The sequence below is a fragment of the Sander lucioperca genome, chromosome 20 (genome assembly GCF_008315115.2).
Source record: "Sander lucioperca isolate FBNREF2018 chromosome 20, SLUC_FBN_1.2, whole genome shotgun sequence".
Taxonomy (NCBI): Eukaryota; Metazoa; Chordata; class Actinopteri; order Perciformes; family Percidae; genus Sander; species Sander lucioperca.
In genome coordinates, this window is record NC_050192.1 from 24,689,702 (window position 1) to 24,707,329 (window position 17,628).

At 41.4% G+C, this 17,628-nt stretch overlaps 2 protein-coding genes across 4 annotated transcripts in view; one reads left to right on the forward strand and one right to left on the reverse strand.

The window, feature by feature from the left end:
* The window catches only part of LOC116054513 (synapsin-3), a 128,165-nt gene that overhangs the window by 58,748 nt on the left and 51,789 nt on the right, over positions 1-17,628 (forward strand). The window lies entirely within an intron of this gene.
* On the reverse strand, positions 119-16,772 carry LOC116054515 (metalloproteinase inhibitor 3-like). The gene is made up of 5 exons (XM_031306088.2): positions 16,469-16,772; positions 8,447-8,529; positions 6,301-6,412; positions 4,075-4,196; positions 119-1,576 (listed from the first exon to the last, which is right to left on the reverse strand). Exons 1-5 carry the CDS (start codon positions 16,596-16,598, stop codon positions 1,379-1,381), a joined length of 645 nt encoding a protein of 214 aa, XP_031161948.1. The 5' UTR covers positions 16,599-16,772; the 3' UTR covers positions 119-1,378.

Below are 17,628 nucleotides of genomic sequence, written 5' to 3' on the forward strand. Positions count from 1 at the left end.
TATATATATATATATATATATATATAATGTCCATTTGAAATAGTTAAATACAAAAAGATTGAATATACATTTAAAAAATATCTCAATGTCTGAAACCTCTGCTTATACTTGACTTTCATTGGATTGGTGTAGAGTACCAGTCAGGGGAACTATGATCAAACTAACAAACAGGAGTACCATAAGTACCATACCACTGGAGATGCTGGTCCTTCATTCTGGAAGGTTGCACAGGCTGTGATGGTTGTCGCAATGTAGTTTTGACCCGTTATTATATATTTTGTTCTTCTTTTTTTTCCAGATAATACCACATAGTTACTGTGTCATCCAATAAACATATAAATAAATGTATTACAGAGGTTTCAGCTGAGTTGATAGTTCATTTCTGTAGCTTATGTTATATACAGCAAAAAATAAAATATCACCATCTCTGCAAGAAGTGAGCTCGTCCCTGCGTTGGCACTGTAACACAGAGATTTCTAGCCTTTCTCTGATATTCAACAGTGCTCAACAGAAAGGGCGTTGTTTGTGATATAACTGCAAAATGAGTTACATTGCAAACATTCAGGTAAGCAGAGATACTACTATCCATAAAGACACATGTTACAGTAAAAACTGTGAAGATAATCAATGTATACTTCACTGTAAAACAATACCATTTTCAAAAATAATATAAGGGATATTAACTTATGAGAGGTATAACTTTCAGAGATCAAACCTCACATGGCACTCTATCTGTATTGTTGATGTGTAGAACTGCAGAAGTTTATGTTGTAATGCTAGCAAGTGTAGCAATGTAACATCTTTACATCTAAAATGTACATAGTGATCATTGGCTGTTCGTTTTTCATTGATTGAAATAAATCTGATACTTCATGACCTTCAGTCCTTGCTTTTCGAAAGAAACTGCCTCGATGCATAAAATGACCAAAATACTAGGTTAGCAGTACGCTAACTGCATGTCGCTAATTAACACCAATGATACTTATTAATACTTTTAATTGTGTACAGGTCAGTTAGTTTTTTTTAAATCTGAAGATCCAATAGCGCTTGATCAAGGTCTTATACTTCTTATTAGCCTTATAAATGTCTGTCTTTTTACCACTGAACCCTGAAGAGAAGGTTTGGTGCAAAGTTTGATTTGTGGGAAAATGAAAGTTAAACAGGGCGATCTGCACGACAAAAAAAGGTATTGTTTTCAATCAGAAGTGCTACGAAACAGGCACTGTAATGGATTTGTTCTTTTCTCTTTTTTGCCCCTTTTAAAGAGGCTGACACCCAGGCCAGTGAGCTTAAAGAGTCCTGTAATACTCTAGAAGATATCGGGATAGGACGGAGTCAGGGAGGCGGCAGTGGATTTGGGGAAGGGTGCGTTTGGGGTTCAGGGGTCGGTGGCGTTGATGGTGGTTTTGTCGCGTGCGGCTGTGCCCCGGTACCAGCTGCAGTAGCCTTCCTTCTGCTGGATGCAGGCGTAGTGCCGGGACTGGTAGCCGGGATAGCCGAAGTGGGACAGCATGTCCGTCCATAGGCACTCGTTCTTTGAGGTCACAAAGCACGGCAGGTAGTGGCAGGGCTTAATCTACAGAGACAGAAGCGAAACTAAAGATGTAGCCATGAAGCAGGAAACAAAACTGGATATTAGCAACAACTAGTGTAGACTCACTGTAGTTTTTTTTTAAGATTATTTTTTGGGCATTTTTAGGCCTTTATTTATACAGGACAACTGAAGGGCTGCAGGGCGGCGTCAAACCCGTGGCCGCTGCGTCGAGGAGTAAACCTCTATAAATAGGTGCATGCTCTACCAGGTGAGCTACCCAGGCGCCCGACTCACTTTTACTAAAATAGTCATACCTGCTTATTATGTAAACAATATACCCTAATATATTTTCAAACTCATCCCCATCCTTACTTTGCTCTATTTTTTTAATTCTCTAATATGACTTACATACCTTCATATTTCAAATCTAAAGCTAGGTTAACCTCAAAAGAATAGTTTGGCACTTTCGGAAATTGGTTTATTTGTTTTCTTAGTGAGAGTTAGATAAGAAGATTGACACCACTCTCATCTTTGTACACTAAATATCAAGCTAGAGCCAGCAGGCAATTAGCTTAGCTAACATAAAGATTGGAAACATGAAGAGACAGGGGGTCTTTCCCAAGTTTAGCACCTCTAAATCACTTAGAAACAATGTGTATCTTGTTTGTTTAATTCATTAGCTGATGATGCATTAATTAGTGAGCTGGTAGGTGTCTTTTTAAAAGCTGGATAAAGCCAAGCTAGCTGTTTCCCCCTGCTTACAGGCTAAGGCTACGTAAGCTAACGGTCCCCTGGCTCTAGCTTCACATTTAGCATACAGAGGTGAGAGTGCTATTAATCTATTCACCTAAATCTTGCCAAGAAAGCGAATAAGTATAGTTTCCAAAGTGATTCCTTTTATGTTGCTTAAGGACATGCTGTATTGAGTTTATTTTCTTGTTAAAGCTAACCGTAATTAGTAGCATGCAACTTCAACAGTGAGTCTACAGTCTAGAAGTTTGTGCAAAAGGCCAAAGTAGAATTAGCTTAATGATCCATTAACATATGAACCAAATCTCACAATTGTACAAGAGAAATAAGTGTGTTAGAAAGGAAGTGAGTATATGATTTGGTTGAAATATAAAAGCGTGAACATGCGCTTGGTGAAACATCTAGAACATGGAATCTCATCATTTCTCTACTGCTTTTCAGCTTTCAGTCATTTACTGCAGCACATTAGATGAGGTGTGAAAAGGCAGCTTTTTAAAATATCTAAGTACAAAACCAGTAAGTGTACCCTGGCATTTGTATGCTTTGTGCTGTGGAATGTTAAATGAATGTCAGCCATCTTCCTGAAGCAGTGATGTTTTTGTAGTTTTGTAATGATTCAGTTAGTTTTTACTGAGCGTCTTTCGTGCTATCACACCTCCAGGTGCTCACACAAAAAAGCAGCTTCACGGATGAATATACAGCGTGAATTCACAGGAAGATTCACATGACTACTCAGAGAGGTGATGAACGGAAATGCTGTATTTAGTGACAGCAAAACGGAGTCATCAGCTGCATGGAGCTGCACTTATCTGGATATGAATGAGCCAGCAAGTTAGAAGGCACACTTCCCATTTTGGGTGTTATTCAAGCCTGGAGAGCGTGTCCCCAACGGTTCAGAGATGTTCGGCATAACTTCCTCGTTTGAGTGGTTTTATAGATGTGATAATTCTCTAAACGGTACGCCATGCTTCCTGCTTTCCAGTGCAGTAAATCATCATTTGTGGAGGAATGCGGAGGCCGGCGGAGTGCGTTTAATGAGTTGATGTGATGAGGTTTACGCCTGCCTGTGCTTACTGACTCTCAGACTGAAGTCTCAGTTGATCGTTGGCCTTCTCTGGATGCCTTCTGGGCTGCTGCCATGTACACACTGAACACAGTTTACAGGCACTGGCCCGCACTGGGAAAAAAATAGGTCTCTCTGCTAATCCACTTATACTGATAGGGGCCGATAGTGTTAGCAGATGTCCAGGACACTGCTGTAACAGTAGGACGTTTACGAGGCGGGTCAGCAGCTGCACAGCGGCGGGCTACATGTTTGAGTCGCATAAAAACTGGGCATGAAGACTATTTAATAACTCCCAGTGATAGTAGTAAAACTTGTTTTCTCTCTATTTCTGTTTCTGCTGAACATCCATGAAGTATAACAAGTGGAAAGTACGCTCATAATTCAGTCTCAATAACAACAGCAATGTAACCGTGAGGGTTGTTTTAAGTATGAGTAAATGGTTTTAGCAATAGAAGTGACACAGTAGCATTGATGTGCCTGAATTGGTCTGACCCTTCACATTACTTGTGTTAGAAGTATTTCCTTCCTCCTGTAATCATTAATAAGCACTCTCTAGTGGACTTTATAGAAGGGGTCAATCCGTTGCAGCAGTTTTAGGTTTAGTTTTAGTTGTAAAATGGAGGAGCAGTAAGCTCTAGCTCCTCCTTCTCTTGTTCCTCCTCCGGCCTCCTCTTCCCTCATCTTTCTTGTCCTTGCCGGTTGGAGGTTGCTGGTTTCCACTCACCCTGCAGTTGCAGCCCAGCTGGTAGCGATGGTTGATGCCTTTCTTCTGGGCCAATGAGAGGCGCTCCCACCGCTCGTTGAAGTTGCACAGCCCCGTGTAGACCTTGCCATCATACACTCGACCTGAGGAAGGAAAGAACGGAGGGTATTGGTTGACATGTTGAGTCACAAGCTGAATCTACAGCATAAGCTGTAAGTACTACTTGAAAATAGCTTTCTGCTGTTTCAGCGAGGGTTGAGATTTCATTCTTAAAATTTGATTCAAGTAATAATCAACACCTGATTATCAGGTTGCATGGATAGGACTTCTCTCTTTTGCAGACACAGGTGTAGATTTCATGCCAATCCATCCAATAGTTGTTGAGATATTTCAGTTTGGAAAAAAGTGGTTAACTGATCGACAGACGTTGCCAACACAGCATAGACGATGGCATCATCCAGATTTCTGGTTTTCCGGAGATTCCGTGTTTTCCGAAGTGTTTGCTTTAAGAAAACCAATAACTTTGCTAATCTTAGCCTCATTGGGAGTTACTTATTCAGATGTTGCATCATATTGCTGGTATGTCATTTTGCTATTTGTCTAATTTCATTATCCTTCGCATGTAACATAGGATAATATAAACTTACCGCTTAAGCAATCCAACTTGTTTATCTATGGTAAGACAATCTCACACAGTAAGCCCATATTAAACCAACACCCCTATTTCTGAATATCAAAAGGTCAGCAGACATCTAAATTTAGCGCCAGGCCGTTTGTGGCTTACCGACTCCTGAGACAGGTGCACCGCGGCGGCCTGTGAGCACTCAGGAACGTCACAATTTGTCACCGTATGTCTCCTTCACCGTGTTGTCACCACGCGGGAATTTGACAGCTCACAAATATGTGCTTCTTCGACCCCCCCTGAAACTTCCCGCTCTGCCTGCATCGCCGCACTGGGATTACTGGAGTCACTCGCAGGCTTATTACATGGTGTCGAGTGTGTGACATGCTTCTTAAATACTAATCAGGGCCAGTGCACTCGAGGCTCGATCAAAGAAGAGCCAAGCAGCTCGTCTCACAGGACCTGGTGCCTTTAAATTGCCCGTAATGCAGCCTTGTTCATATGCAGAGACTTATTATAGACGCCTTGAGAGCAGCGAAAGACGTCAGTGATGTCACTCGCAGCCGGACTGGGTAAACATAGCCGTCGCTGCCTGGCAACGCCGGCTCGTTCACTTGCACTGTGGGGTGCAGTTACAATATTTACAGGTCAGGACTTAGTGACAGTTATATACGAAGTCAAGGGAAGTAAGTGCAACATTTGTTTTTTCTTTTCCAAAAAGGGCCTCGGTTTGCCTGCTTGCACAGTGGCAAATAGTAGGGTATAAATAGTGGGAAAGGTTGTGTCACAGGACAAATGAAGAAGTCCTTGAGGGGGTGAGGGAGTACGTCAGGCCAAATAAACTCGTAATGCTGCAGGCAAACACTCTGAGAAGGAACAACAACAGTTACCTGACTGAAAAGTATTTAGCATCTCAACAGTTAAAACCAATTTAGTTTTGATGGTTGTGCGTGTCATGTCACAAACATGGTATTAAATGTTTAATTTTGATTGAAGCAAAGATCTGATAAAGTAAACCTTTTTTTAAAATATATTCCAATCCCAAAGGCATCTCATTAGTTACTATTTCATCTTTCATAAATACTGCAGTACAGGGACAGTGAGAAAATATATGCCTCTATTGTACACAGGAACAGCTGTTTTTTTTTAAAAATGCATGTAAAATAGTTAGAAGAGATTTGGAGTTTCATTCTTCCCCTTCGAAACAACTTCGTAAAATATTTTTAACTTAAGATGTACTTATTAAGCTTTGCTCAGAGCTTTTGACCATACCCCATGGACTTCTTCAGTGAATGGGACCTTTTTGGCTGTCATCCTGTTATCGTTTGAATGCAGTAATGCACATAATTCCCTCAAGCTTAATTAAAGGGGCACTCCAGTTATTTTGTATCGTTCCATATAGTTGGGTGTCTTGCGAAAGACAGATGAGGAAAAAGAATAGTCAAAATCCAAGCAGCAGATGCTGAGATATTCTGACTTTTAGTCCCTAGTGTGGGTCAAGCTCCAAAAAACTACACTTCCCATAATGGAGCTTGGTAGCATCTTTTGTAAAACCCTTTCCTGCCAACGTTGATCATTGATTTAAAAAAAAAAAAAAAAAAAACAATGTCAGCCAGTGAGCTTACCTGTGATCAGGTACTGGTACTTGTTGATGTCAAACTTCACACCACACAAACTCTCTGAAGCGTCCGTGTAAATGTGCTGCACATGCTGGACTTTGTCGAATCCTTTGTACATCTGCAAGACACGGAAAAACAAAATTGGAGTTTAAACCTGACTAAAAAAGTGCAATGTTGTACCCCACACCCTTGACTCTCTTCACATAAATAATCAGGAATGAAAACAGTACGCTGGCTTTATCAGATGACATTCCTTAAGGAATGCCTCTCGAGAGATGGAGTAATAGGCTCTGCCCTTAACTAAATAATAGATAACATGATTACGTTGTGTAATGTGCTTCAACTTTGATGCTGTTTTGGCAAGGGCATTGCTAAACTGTGGACATCAGCTCCTTTTATTAATCCTGGGTATGCAGAGCCAACAGTGAGTGTTTGCCCTGAGAACTGTTGTGTTTTCTTCAGTGTAATTTATTTGTCTGGGAACAACAGGAAATCCCTGTTTAGACGCATCGCTCCCAGAAAAGCAGAACAAACTGTTACTTAAGCCTGAAACTGTGGCGGTTTGGGAATGCCAAAGGCATCTGTCTCATAAGATTTGTTGAAATTTGGAGGGAATCGCATTATATTATAGCCCACAAGGAAAACCACTGTTTGCAGTGTAAACCAGCAGACTGTAATACAAATAAATAACCCAAGAGGTGCAAAGGCCACATTTCATTCCTGAGGCTAATCCTTATAGTGGTTATTGGTGTGCTTCACTAACAAGAGGCCACTTAATGCTTTTGTACAAACTGGGATTGTACTGATGCAGTGCATGACTCTGGTGAAATGTTTACACTCGGAGCGAGGAGTTTGGTTGAGCTGTAATGCCTGTAAGCCCACTAATCCTCCGGCCTGGCTCCTGTCTGAGCAGCAGGCCGATGTCAGCATCTGTCAAAAATATGCAGTGTTATGTAAGAATATAGAGGAAGTGAAAAGCGGGCTTTCATGCTAAGTATCCCAAACTGCTTTTAAGCTATCACACAGCGGCTGAGGGGGCGGATAGACAGTCTCGTAACTATAGAGTTCCTGCCACATCCAGGGTATGGGTTTATGTGCCTGTGCTTTTAAATAGGATATCAAAGAGCATCTTAAATGGGAGAAAATATATATTTTTATGTTAATACCACTTTCAGTGGTTTTTGTAATGGTGTATGTTTTGTGTGGACCACAGGAAGAGTAGCTGATGTTCTGCATCAGCTAATGGGGAGCCTAATAAAATCAAATCAATCAAATGAGTTAGTTTCAATCAGAATCATTATATACGTAGCAGAGAATGTGTGGGGTCTTAGAGCATGACCTCTCCAACTCTATCTGACCATTTGAAGAAAAAAAAGGGGCAATAATAAAAACCAAAAAAATAAAGTCAGCGAAGGAAATTGCAATTTAAGCCAATTATTCCAGCGTGTCCAACTTAAGCATTCTGCTACAGTATATAGACAAGCATGTTCATTTCTTCAATTTCTCGCTTACTGACATTACAGCAAAAGGAACAGTTCAACATTTATGAGATTTCTTGCCGAGTATTTAGATGAGAAGATTGAAACCACTCTCATATCTAAGTATGGAGCTAGAGCCAGGGGGTGTTTAGCTTAGCTTAGCTATAGACTTCAAGCAGAGGGAAACGGCTAGCTTGGCTCTGTCCAAAATAAAACAACTAAACCTATTTGTTGCCTGTTTGTACACAGACAGACATGTACTGACTACAAATTGTGTTATAAAATGCTTAGCTTAGTTTAAGCTTATCAAAAAGACTGAGGGGGGGGGGACAGCTAGCCAGATGTTGTCCATTAATTAAGTTATTTAATGTTTAAATAATGTGTCAATTGATGAGCGTTAGAGGTGATAGTAAGATTTTTCAAACTTTGAACAAAGCCAGTTTAGCGGTTTTAAACAGCGTCTTTACGATTAGCTAGGCTAGCCGTGCTAGGCTAACCATACCGGCTCTAGCTTCATGTTTTGCTCAGTGACATGAAACAGGTATCAATCTTCTCATGTAATTCTCTGCGAGAAAGGGGGTATGTTTGCCAAAATGTTCTAGTATTCCTTTTAAGCTGAAAGAGATTCAGTGTCTCGCTCATCAACACTTTCAGCAGAGGATTGACGCTCTCACCTTCATTTGCTTGACTGTGTAGCGCATCGTTCCAAAAGGTCCATCTCTCAGGAGCTTCTTGCCCACGACTTTAGCCCGAATCACTGTGAAGAGAGGAGATGGACAATGAGTTAAATGATCTGAGCAAACTGTTCCATTCCTCTAACATATAACTAGGAGCTTTCCTATCCAATCTATCAAATAACACTCAGCCTAGGCCAGTAGGAGGCATTTGCAAACCCATTTATAAAGACCATTTCAGGACCGGTTGGGACCACAGTTAATCCGTTTATCAGATTTTCTGCATTGCTGCTGTTTGCAAAGGAAGACCAATGGGAAAAGAACACTACAGGGACTTTTGAGTTTGAAACAGAAATTAGAGGAAAAGGACGCCTTGTGCATGTATCAAGGAGTCATTCTCACTGCTGGTGTTTAAGAGTTTTTGGATGACTGCTCACATGTTAGATGGAACTTGTAGTAATCACAGGAAACTTGGTTTTGATTTTGCAGTTGTATTATTCACATCATAATTGGCTAAATGTGACTCCAATCAGATTTTTGCTGGATTAAAAACATCGGGGAGTGCAGTATGTGTCTCCTCTGTTTCCTTCTACATTGGGATCAGGGCTTGAAAAAGATCTTATCGGTGTGCAGGACCCTCATGTAAACGTCGGCGAGGTGAAAATGTTCAGGGGGGACTTTGATTTGTTTGCTTTCACTCATGTTGGAGTGTGGAGGCTTCTTGTGAAAGGCCAGGGCTGTGGGCCCTGCATAAGCAGTCAATCATCTGTGAAGTTCACCTGCTGCCCGCAGCCGACCGGCTGCAGACACAACTAACACTGGCCATGTTTGTTATCTTCTCCCGGTGGAATTTCCTTAACACATTCTTCAGGGGCTCACATTCCCCAGAAAGGAAAAGAAATGATGAGCCTTTCATTCTCTTACTGGAGAAAGAAATGAGGCATGTGGCATGTTCTGTTTGGTCTCTGTTTGTCTTGCTGTCCTACTTCCAGGCAAATTTCAAATGGGCATACAAATAGAACTCCAACAGGAAGCAGTTACAGCACGGCCACCCAAAAGTGGTGACCACAAATTTATTTTGGACATGAAGACCCCAGTTTGAACCAAGCGTTTATTTAAACAACCTCAAAAACTTATTTTGAACCAGTTTGAACAAATCAAAGGAATGTGGCCATCCAGGAGCTTACCAATAGAAACATAGTGTTCTTTATTTGGTTCATTTTGGCTAAATTTGGTGTATTTGAGAAATTCTTCTGATCATGAATGAAAATGTGAAATATAAAGGAAAGTTCTTTTAAAGTTGTCTTTGCCAAAAGGACATGTCAGATGAGGTTTCAGGGCTCTGTGAGGCTGTACTTGGGTGTTTTGTGCTAAATGCTAACATGAGCATGCAATGCCAATGCTAACATGTTGATGTTAAGCAGGTAATGTTTATTATGGTCACCATCTTAGTTTAGGGTGTTGCAAACATTAGCTAATTAGTTACAGCTAGGATTGGACAAGGTGAAATTTTGGCCTGATGGTGGCGCTAGATGAAAAGTCAGAAGATCACCAAAGTTATTACAATTCATCCTCTGGAGACCACGGATGTCTGTATGAAATTTGATCAAATCAATTTGATCAATTGATGAAATCAATCAAATAGTTGTTGATATATTAGGCGAAAAACAGTGGTAGCACTAGATAAAAAGTCAGAGGATCACCAAAGTCATCAGGATTTATCCTCTGGGGACCTTGATTTCATGGCAATCCATAATTGTTAAGACATTTCACTGTGGACCAAAGTGGTGGACGGACCAACCGACATCCATCAGTAGAGCTACGCCGCTAGCGTGGCTAATAATCCTATTGCTGTACTTGCGTGAGGCCGTAAAGGCACTGCAAGTGAACAGAACGTCAATTCTAAAAAAGGTACTCAAGGGTAAACGGTGCTTTAGAATATCAACCATCCATTAACCATGCAGCACTACAAAACTGCAAAATGGAAATATCTTTCAAACTGCATGTGAGGCAACACTGTTCAGCGGAGCATAAAGGTGATTGTTTTTCACCTGTCTGCATTGTGTTATGACTCACTGACTTTCACTGACAGCTTCACAAGAAAGCACACAACCAAGGCAAACGAATGTCATTTCAGAGCTCTTGGTTTTAATGTACCAATCCCCACTGCCTGCCCTCCGCTTTCTGACCTTTCACAATAACTTGCTGCAGAACATTTGATCCATTAATCTGTCAACTCTTTTAATATGAACCAAGAGCGCTATTGCCTGACGGACCTCTACTAAATGCACCCAAATGCAGTTTGACAGATGTTTGCCGCTGCAATTACAGAGGAAGCAGGGCACAATTACAGAGGAATGTGCAGATATAACAAGATACTTTTGCCTCTGTTAAATACACTGCTGCCGTTATTTTTTCCAATTGTCACCCCAAAACCTAGTTTCCTCCTCTGCCCTGAACTCAAAAGCAACCCTCAGGAGAAACAAGCTTTCGTGTTTGAAGGGCCACAGGTCAGCTGATTTTACCAAAGTACATCCAGATAGGTCCCCTCTTGTTGGACGGCAGCCACTAATTGGCCAGTGATGGTGCCATCACCCAGAGGAATGTGTGAAGGGCCTCAGCTGCCCCAGAGACAGAGGATTTGTGTCATTCCTCTGCAGTGACCCCTTGACCTCTTTTCATTTCAGCAGTTATATATACGTACGACCACACGGCTGCCCGCTCACGTCTACAAGTCTACGTTACGAGTGTTTATTTAACCCACTTAATAATAATGTGATCTCACATCACCTTGGTTAAACTGGAAACTATTGACATACTGTGTAGTAGTTCCTGCCTTCTAAACTCTTCTTTTTATGTACCACTTGTGCTTTAACTGCATGTACATGTGCATATGTCTATATACAGTACCTCACAAGGATATATATTCACTTCAACTTTTATTGAACTCCGACTGACACCACTGTTTCCCCGACAGAGGTGACTATCTGATCAAATGTGGTGTCTTTCTGCATTCATTTACATATTCATGCAAAAACGTGGATTTGTTATATAGTGCTGTAACCGTTTGATGCTTCACATTAGTATTACACCAGTTTAAGAAGTCTTGTGACAATGCAACATCTGTACATTAATCATACTGATTAATTACCTAATTTACACTACTAGTGGTGGTTAATATGGTGATTATGGCAGCTGAAGTACCTATGTTTGCAAAACTTTTTGGCCGAACTTATTCAGGTACTATGAATTTAAATTTGAATACTTCCATCTATTTGTGTAATAAATATAACAACAGTTAATAAGGCAGTAATATTGTAAAGTTGAAATATCTATCGGAGTTGAAATATCTATCGGAGTTGAAATATCTATCGGAGTCTCTCCCCCTCTTAGTTTGCTAAACATGAGGAATTACAGGCCAGTGATGTGATGCACAAGTATTCATCTTCTGCAGAGGATACATTTTCAAGAGTGGGAGGCTTTTTGTGATAAGAGAGGTAACCATGGCCTGACAAAAAAGCAAAAAAAAAAAAAGAAGTGAATCCATTTTTCACTCAGTATCTCTTGCCTAAAGCAGGGGATTACACAAGCTTAAATGCAAATGCTAAATCTTGAGGTGACCATGAAATTTAGTTAAACATTTATTTCAGCCTACGTACAATGTGGCAAAATGCAGGCATGACAAGAATACGTGTGTGTGTGTGTGTGTGTGTGTGTGTGTGTGTGTGTGTGTGTGTGTGTGTGGTAAAGCGAGGCACGGGGCGGGTGACGGTGATTTTAGTATGCAGAAAGTGGTCCAAGTTTGAAGAGGCGAGTGGGAGGAGGAGGAATTCTCAAGACGACACACTACCACGCTCAAAAATAAACACTGAAACTGAATCTGCTAAAACGCCTGAGCATAAAGCCTGCAACGTTTACATACTGGTTGGCAAAGTGCAAAGGCTGCCTATGAAGTATGAGTTTTTATCACTACCTCCGATAACCTGATTAGGACCAGTTTTCAACAAGGTGACAAATGCTTCTGTTTGATCGAGTCATGGGAAACTTTAATCCATTTCAATTTAAATGCGATGCCATCTGAACTCAAACGCTAGCTGTTTCTGAATTCCTTCAAAACAAAGCCTTATCTCAAAATTTGCTTGAAAAGCGAGTCCCAGCCAATACCTGAAGCCTTGTCAGTTGGCCTGGTGTTACAGTATCTGGGCATGCTTGCTACCTTAATGCCTGCTTTTCCTATCTCTCTATTCTTATCTTTGTCATTCACTCACTTGCCGTGTCACTTTCTCGCTGGCGGCCTCTCACCTTTTTCTTTTTAGACTTGTCGGTCAGACGATTACCTAACTGTAAATTCCTGTTTGTAATTTAATAGTAGTTTGATAGTAGCTTGGATTATCTATGTTAATGCTCTCTTCGTGAAAGTGTGACTTCACTCTTTTTGACAGTTAGAAACCACCATAGATAAAGGTGACATTCTGGTGACAAATAAATTGTATTACAATTGTTGCAATGTCAAAGTAGCCTACTCAATGCTCCCTTTACAGCAAGTACAACTGAAGGTGAACTGAGCTGTGTGCTGGGCTGATTGGGTCCATTGCCCCCCTTGCTAGCCTCCTGTTTAAAACGGTGGACCCCTGAGCGGCTGTGTGGTCATCAGAGAAGGGAGGGATGGACTGGACATTTGATACGCCTGGCTCATAGGACGAACATCCCAGGCTTGTATGGAATCCAGAACCTTTGACATCTCATCATATTTTAGCTCACTTTTGGGAAAACTACGGATATCTGATCCAAGCTTACATAATGCATCTCATAACAGGAGTCCTGGCTTCCCTCAGATTATCATCTGTCACCTGTTGACCTGCAGTTAAGGAGGGGGGGTGCGGCTGACAGAGGGGGTGGTGATTTAACTAAACGCTACTCATTAGTAGAAGGAGGAGAGTGTAGTGGTACCAGGAGAGCGCCGTCACAAAGCCCCAGGCAATACATCACTCTAAACCTGCTATGCTGCACAAAGCTGCTCTATGCTGCAGAAAATACCCACAGCAGGGCGGGATCCGTTTCTCTCAATGGCCTGATCCTCAATCCCAAACCGAGCATAAACACATATCACGCTAATCCTCAGCAACTGACCTGGTTCGGGGTGCAAGCATGTGAAGGTTTGCTCTGTCATCCCGAGCGCTTGGGAAATAGCGTCCTTACAGAGCAACGTCAAATCTCAGGGTCAAAGTTCACCTCGGGGCCTCTAATCTTGCTTGCGTTGGGCTTTGGGGAAACAAGCGCTGCTCATTTCCCCTTGTGAATGGGCTGCTTTAAACCCAGCTGCCTAATAGCAGCCAACTGGGTCCTCTGCACAAGAAAGCAGCCTGGTCATTGCCTGGTGCCCAGGTATGTTTATCAAAATAAAAAGGGAAAGCGTTTTACACGTCTCCGTGTTTTAACTTGGCTTGGGGACACAAGCAGAGGTGCCGGTGTTACCTTAAGGTAATAGAAATAGACGTTAAAGTAAAGAATGAACCAGTATTGGAAAATCTGTTTATAATGTGTTCTGTATACATTCACATTATGCCTCTGAACTGATGCTTTGACTTGCTTTAACATTAGCCTGGACATGTAACCTGTATTTGAAGTCATATGTGGAAAGATGACAATAAAAGCTGGATCACTTCAAACCATTCAGGCTTCCTACACAAATCTTGAATGTCTGGACTTCGTTAATTACAATTACGGAAGTCCAGGAAATCCAATCCGGTGTTTCAGAAGTGTTTCCCTCCGAGGACTGTGGTGTAAGAGTGGCTGCAAGCATTCAAAGCACACCTTGAGCTAAGCCAGGACCTTGGAAATGGGATTTGTGGGGCTCGCAATGATCACTGCGCCCATTGAAGTCAGTCCCAGATTCTACACTGGCAAATCTCAGCGGGTGCCAACACCATGAGCTATCTGAAGGACTGTGAAAGGCATCGCATGTGTTTTTGGAAGCGCCATTTTTGATTGCTCCAACCGGGTCACTTGGCTGAAGACGCTCCCACAGGCCTGGAAAACGGGGTTTACCAAAGACCAAGAGACAAAGTGATCATTTTGGGTCCTTATGTGCATTATCTGTGATATTTCACAGGATTCCTCTTATAAAAGGTGGGGCCCTCAGAGGGCTAGTAGGCTAAATCTGGACCTCCTCCCTTCTAAGACTCTACAGAGGATTCACCAAAGCATCATAGTGAGTTCCTGCCCACGTCAGAACTAAAAGTAGTGACTTACGCCTACCTAAACTACACTGGTTGTGTCCTCTGAATTTGGGCAAAGAAGCCTCATTTTCTTGGCTGCATTTGGAGTAGCCTTTGGAAAAGGAAGAGCCTTGTAGTGCAGTGATGTAGCGTATTGAGTAAATAGGACACTGCTTATGAAATTTTAAATGCACGTTAAGTCTTAACGCAAAGTATTTCTTGTTGTTGGATCAACAGTTAAATATAGAAAGACATTTTATCTCTTTGGAAGAGTGATGGGGGCATGATAATTAAAATATATGTTATTAAGGATTCAGATTTTTATGTGTATGTTGACTTTGCAGCTGTAGCTACTAGCCGTTAACTTAGCGTAGCATAAAGACTGAAAGAGGGGAAACAGCTAGCCTGGCTCTGTCCAAAGTTAACAAACTCCACCTACCAGCACCTTCAAAGCTCACTAATTAATGTTAAATTAATGTTATATCTCTGGGGTTTAATTTGCACTAAAACCAAAGTGTAAAAGCTAGATTATTTTTGTCATTCACCTTAATAAGAATACGTGTGTGTGTGTGTGTGTGTGTGTGTGTGTCTCTCTCTCAGTCTCTCTCTCTCTTCCCTTGTAGTGTGTTAGTCGACACTGCAAACACATGGCTGCAGTGTGTGTGTGTCTCTCTCTTCCCTTGTAGCGTGTTAGTCGACACTGCGAACACATGGCTGCAGTGTGTGTGTGTGCTCAGTTTAGACTGAGAGTTTATTGTTTGATGATGTGTCAGGTTTAAGAGAGCCTCGTGATGGTTTCACATTTTTGGGTCAAATGATATTGAAGCAAAATATCAGCGGCACTGAAAAAGACTATTTGCTTAGGTACGTATATGTGGCTTTAAGTGACAGGTTATCAGTGAAAAGAAACGTGTCTCCTTTCCCACTACAAATAAGCTGCCCTCCTGTCCCATCGGACACATTTCACCCCCCAAACTGCCTGCAACTATCAACCCAAAAACAGTCTCTCTCCTTACAGGGCAGATCAGATAATCCCAGTCTTGACCAGGCAGTTAAAAAAAAAAAAAAAAAAAAAACCCCACACCCCCCTGCGCTGTTTGTGCACCAGAGGCCGGGCATATCTGAGTTACAACCGGGTGGCTGCCTGACAGAGAAATACCAGAGTGTGCAGATAAATAAGCACGATTTGAAACATCTAAGCTGACTGGATCCTTTTATCAACTGGTGTTAATTCACACCACCCATACTTCTCCCACACAAGCATGCCTGTAGCTTGAAAAGATATGATAAAATCAAAACTTCATCAATGTGGGGTTGAAAAGCAAGGAAATGGCGAAATTTTAAGGGGACCCTTGACTTAGTGTAACAGCCATCACTTTAAGAAGCCATCACTGGTGTCCCTCACTGACCATAAACTACATAGGTTTGTTATATAACAATATCAATTACATAGTGGAAACAACACTTGACTACTAGTTGGACGGCTGTAATACATTATAATACTAATAGCATTCTGAAAACGAAGCAAAAGTAGTTGTGGGGTAAACATTTGAAAGTAAAAAGTAGTTAGGCCTTAATAGCAACTTATTTAGTTTCCCTTATACTCAAACGAGAGATTTAGCTGAAAACATGCTTTACTAAAATGACGTGCATCCAGTACCTAAATTGATCGCAGCTCAGTCTTCTTTCCCGTATTGAGTGACAGGCAGCACTGTTTAGTCAACATCTGCTCGCAGTACCGGGGTAAAAATGAAAACCCCGCTGATTTACAGCAGTAAACGGATGGTTTTAACCCGTTCCTTACCTATGTCGGAGTTGCAGAAGGCGTCTTGCGGGTGCGTCAGAGCGCACGTGCAGCCCTCCGTCAGCTGGATAACGTGCAGGCTGCTGAAGACAAACAGCAGGCTGATCAGGTGCTGGTACACTGACTGCATTTCTCCAAACTTTTCCACTGCTCTATGCTGCTGGAATAAAGTGTGTATGGAGTCCGGCTGGGTCTGCTGTAGTAGTAGGCTACGCGGTATGTAATGTCCAAGTCTCTGTCAAGTGCTCTGGCAGTTGTTGCTTCTCGCCTCGCTTGAGCGTTTCTCCCTGATCCCGGAGAGGCGCAGAGCCGTACATATAGCGCGCCGGAGATGCGTGCACGCCCCCTTTCCACCTCTGCAGCTCGCGGGAGGGGCGGCCAATCAGCGGCCGGTGATGCCATTAGGAATCACAGACACCAGACAAGATGACATACTGGAACTTTACTCTGCTTCGTCTTATTTTTTCCAGACTGACACAAAAAAAATAAACACGGGGCGCAGAAAAATAAAATAATCAGATTGGCTAAAAGATGTTTATGCATATTTGAACTTGACCATGCTTTGGTCTTATTTTCCTACACAGTGAGAGTTAGATGGCAAAATGAGAATGAAGAAAAGAAGAAAAAAAAAAAATGCATAGTCTACCCATTGGTACCTGTTTGTATTTTTTTCCCATGATGCAGTATAACGAACATAATATTTTTTAATTATGCCATATAAATGACAAACTTAACTTAGATATATTAACATTGATAATAAACTGATATTATAAATGTAGAACACACAGTTTCACATGATTAGCTAGAAATGTGTTTAAATTTGCCTTAAGCTCAGTTGTTCTTCAGATAGATAGATAAATAGATAGATAGCAACAATACCAGTCACATCTGTACAATACTGTCCATAAAATACAGTATATCTGTATTATATACTGATGTTAGTCCAAAACAAGAAGGTATACAATTTACTATCACATAAAACAAAAATAAGTGGTGATTCCTCTGAATTAAGAAGCAGGCTTTTTTTTAATTAGTGACTGAAATGATTAAATGATTATCAAATTAGTTTTCTGTTGATCAACTAACAGGTAAACCTGTCAGCTCTAATATATTTTGAACAATGTTTCCAACTAAAAACAAAGTAATGCAAAAGATTGGCT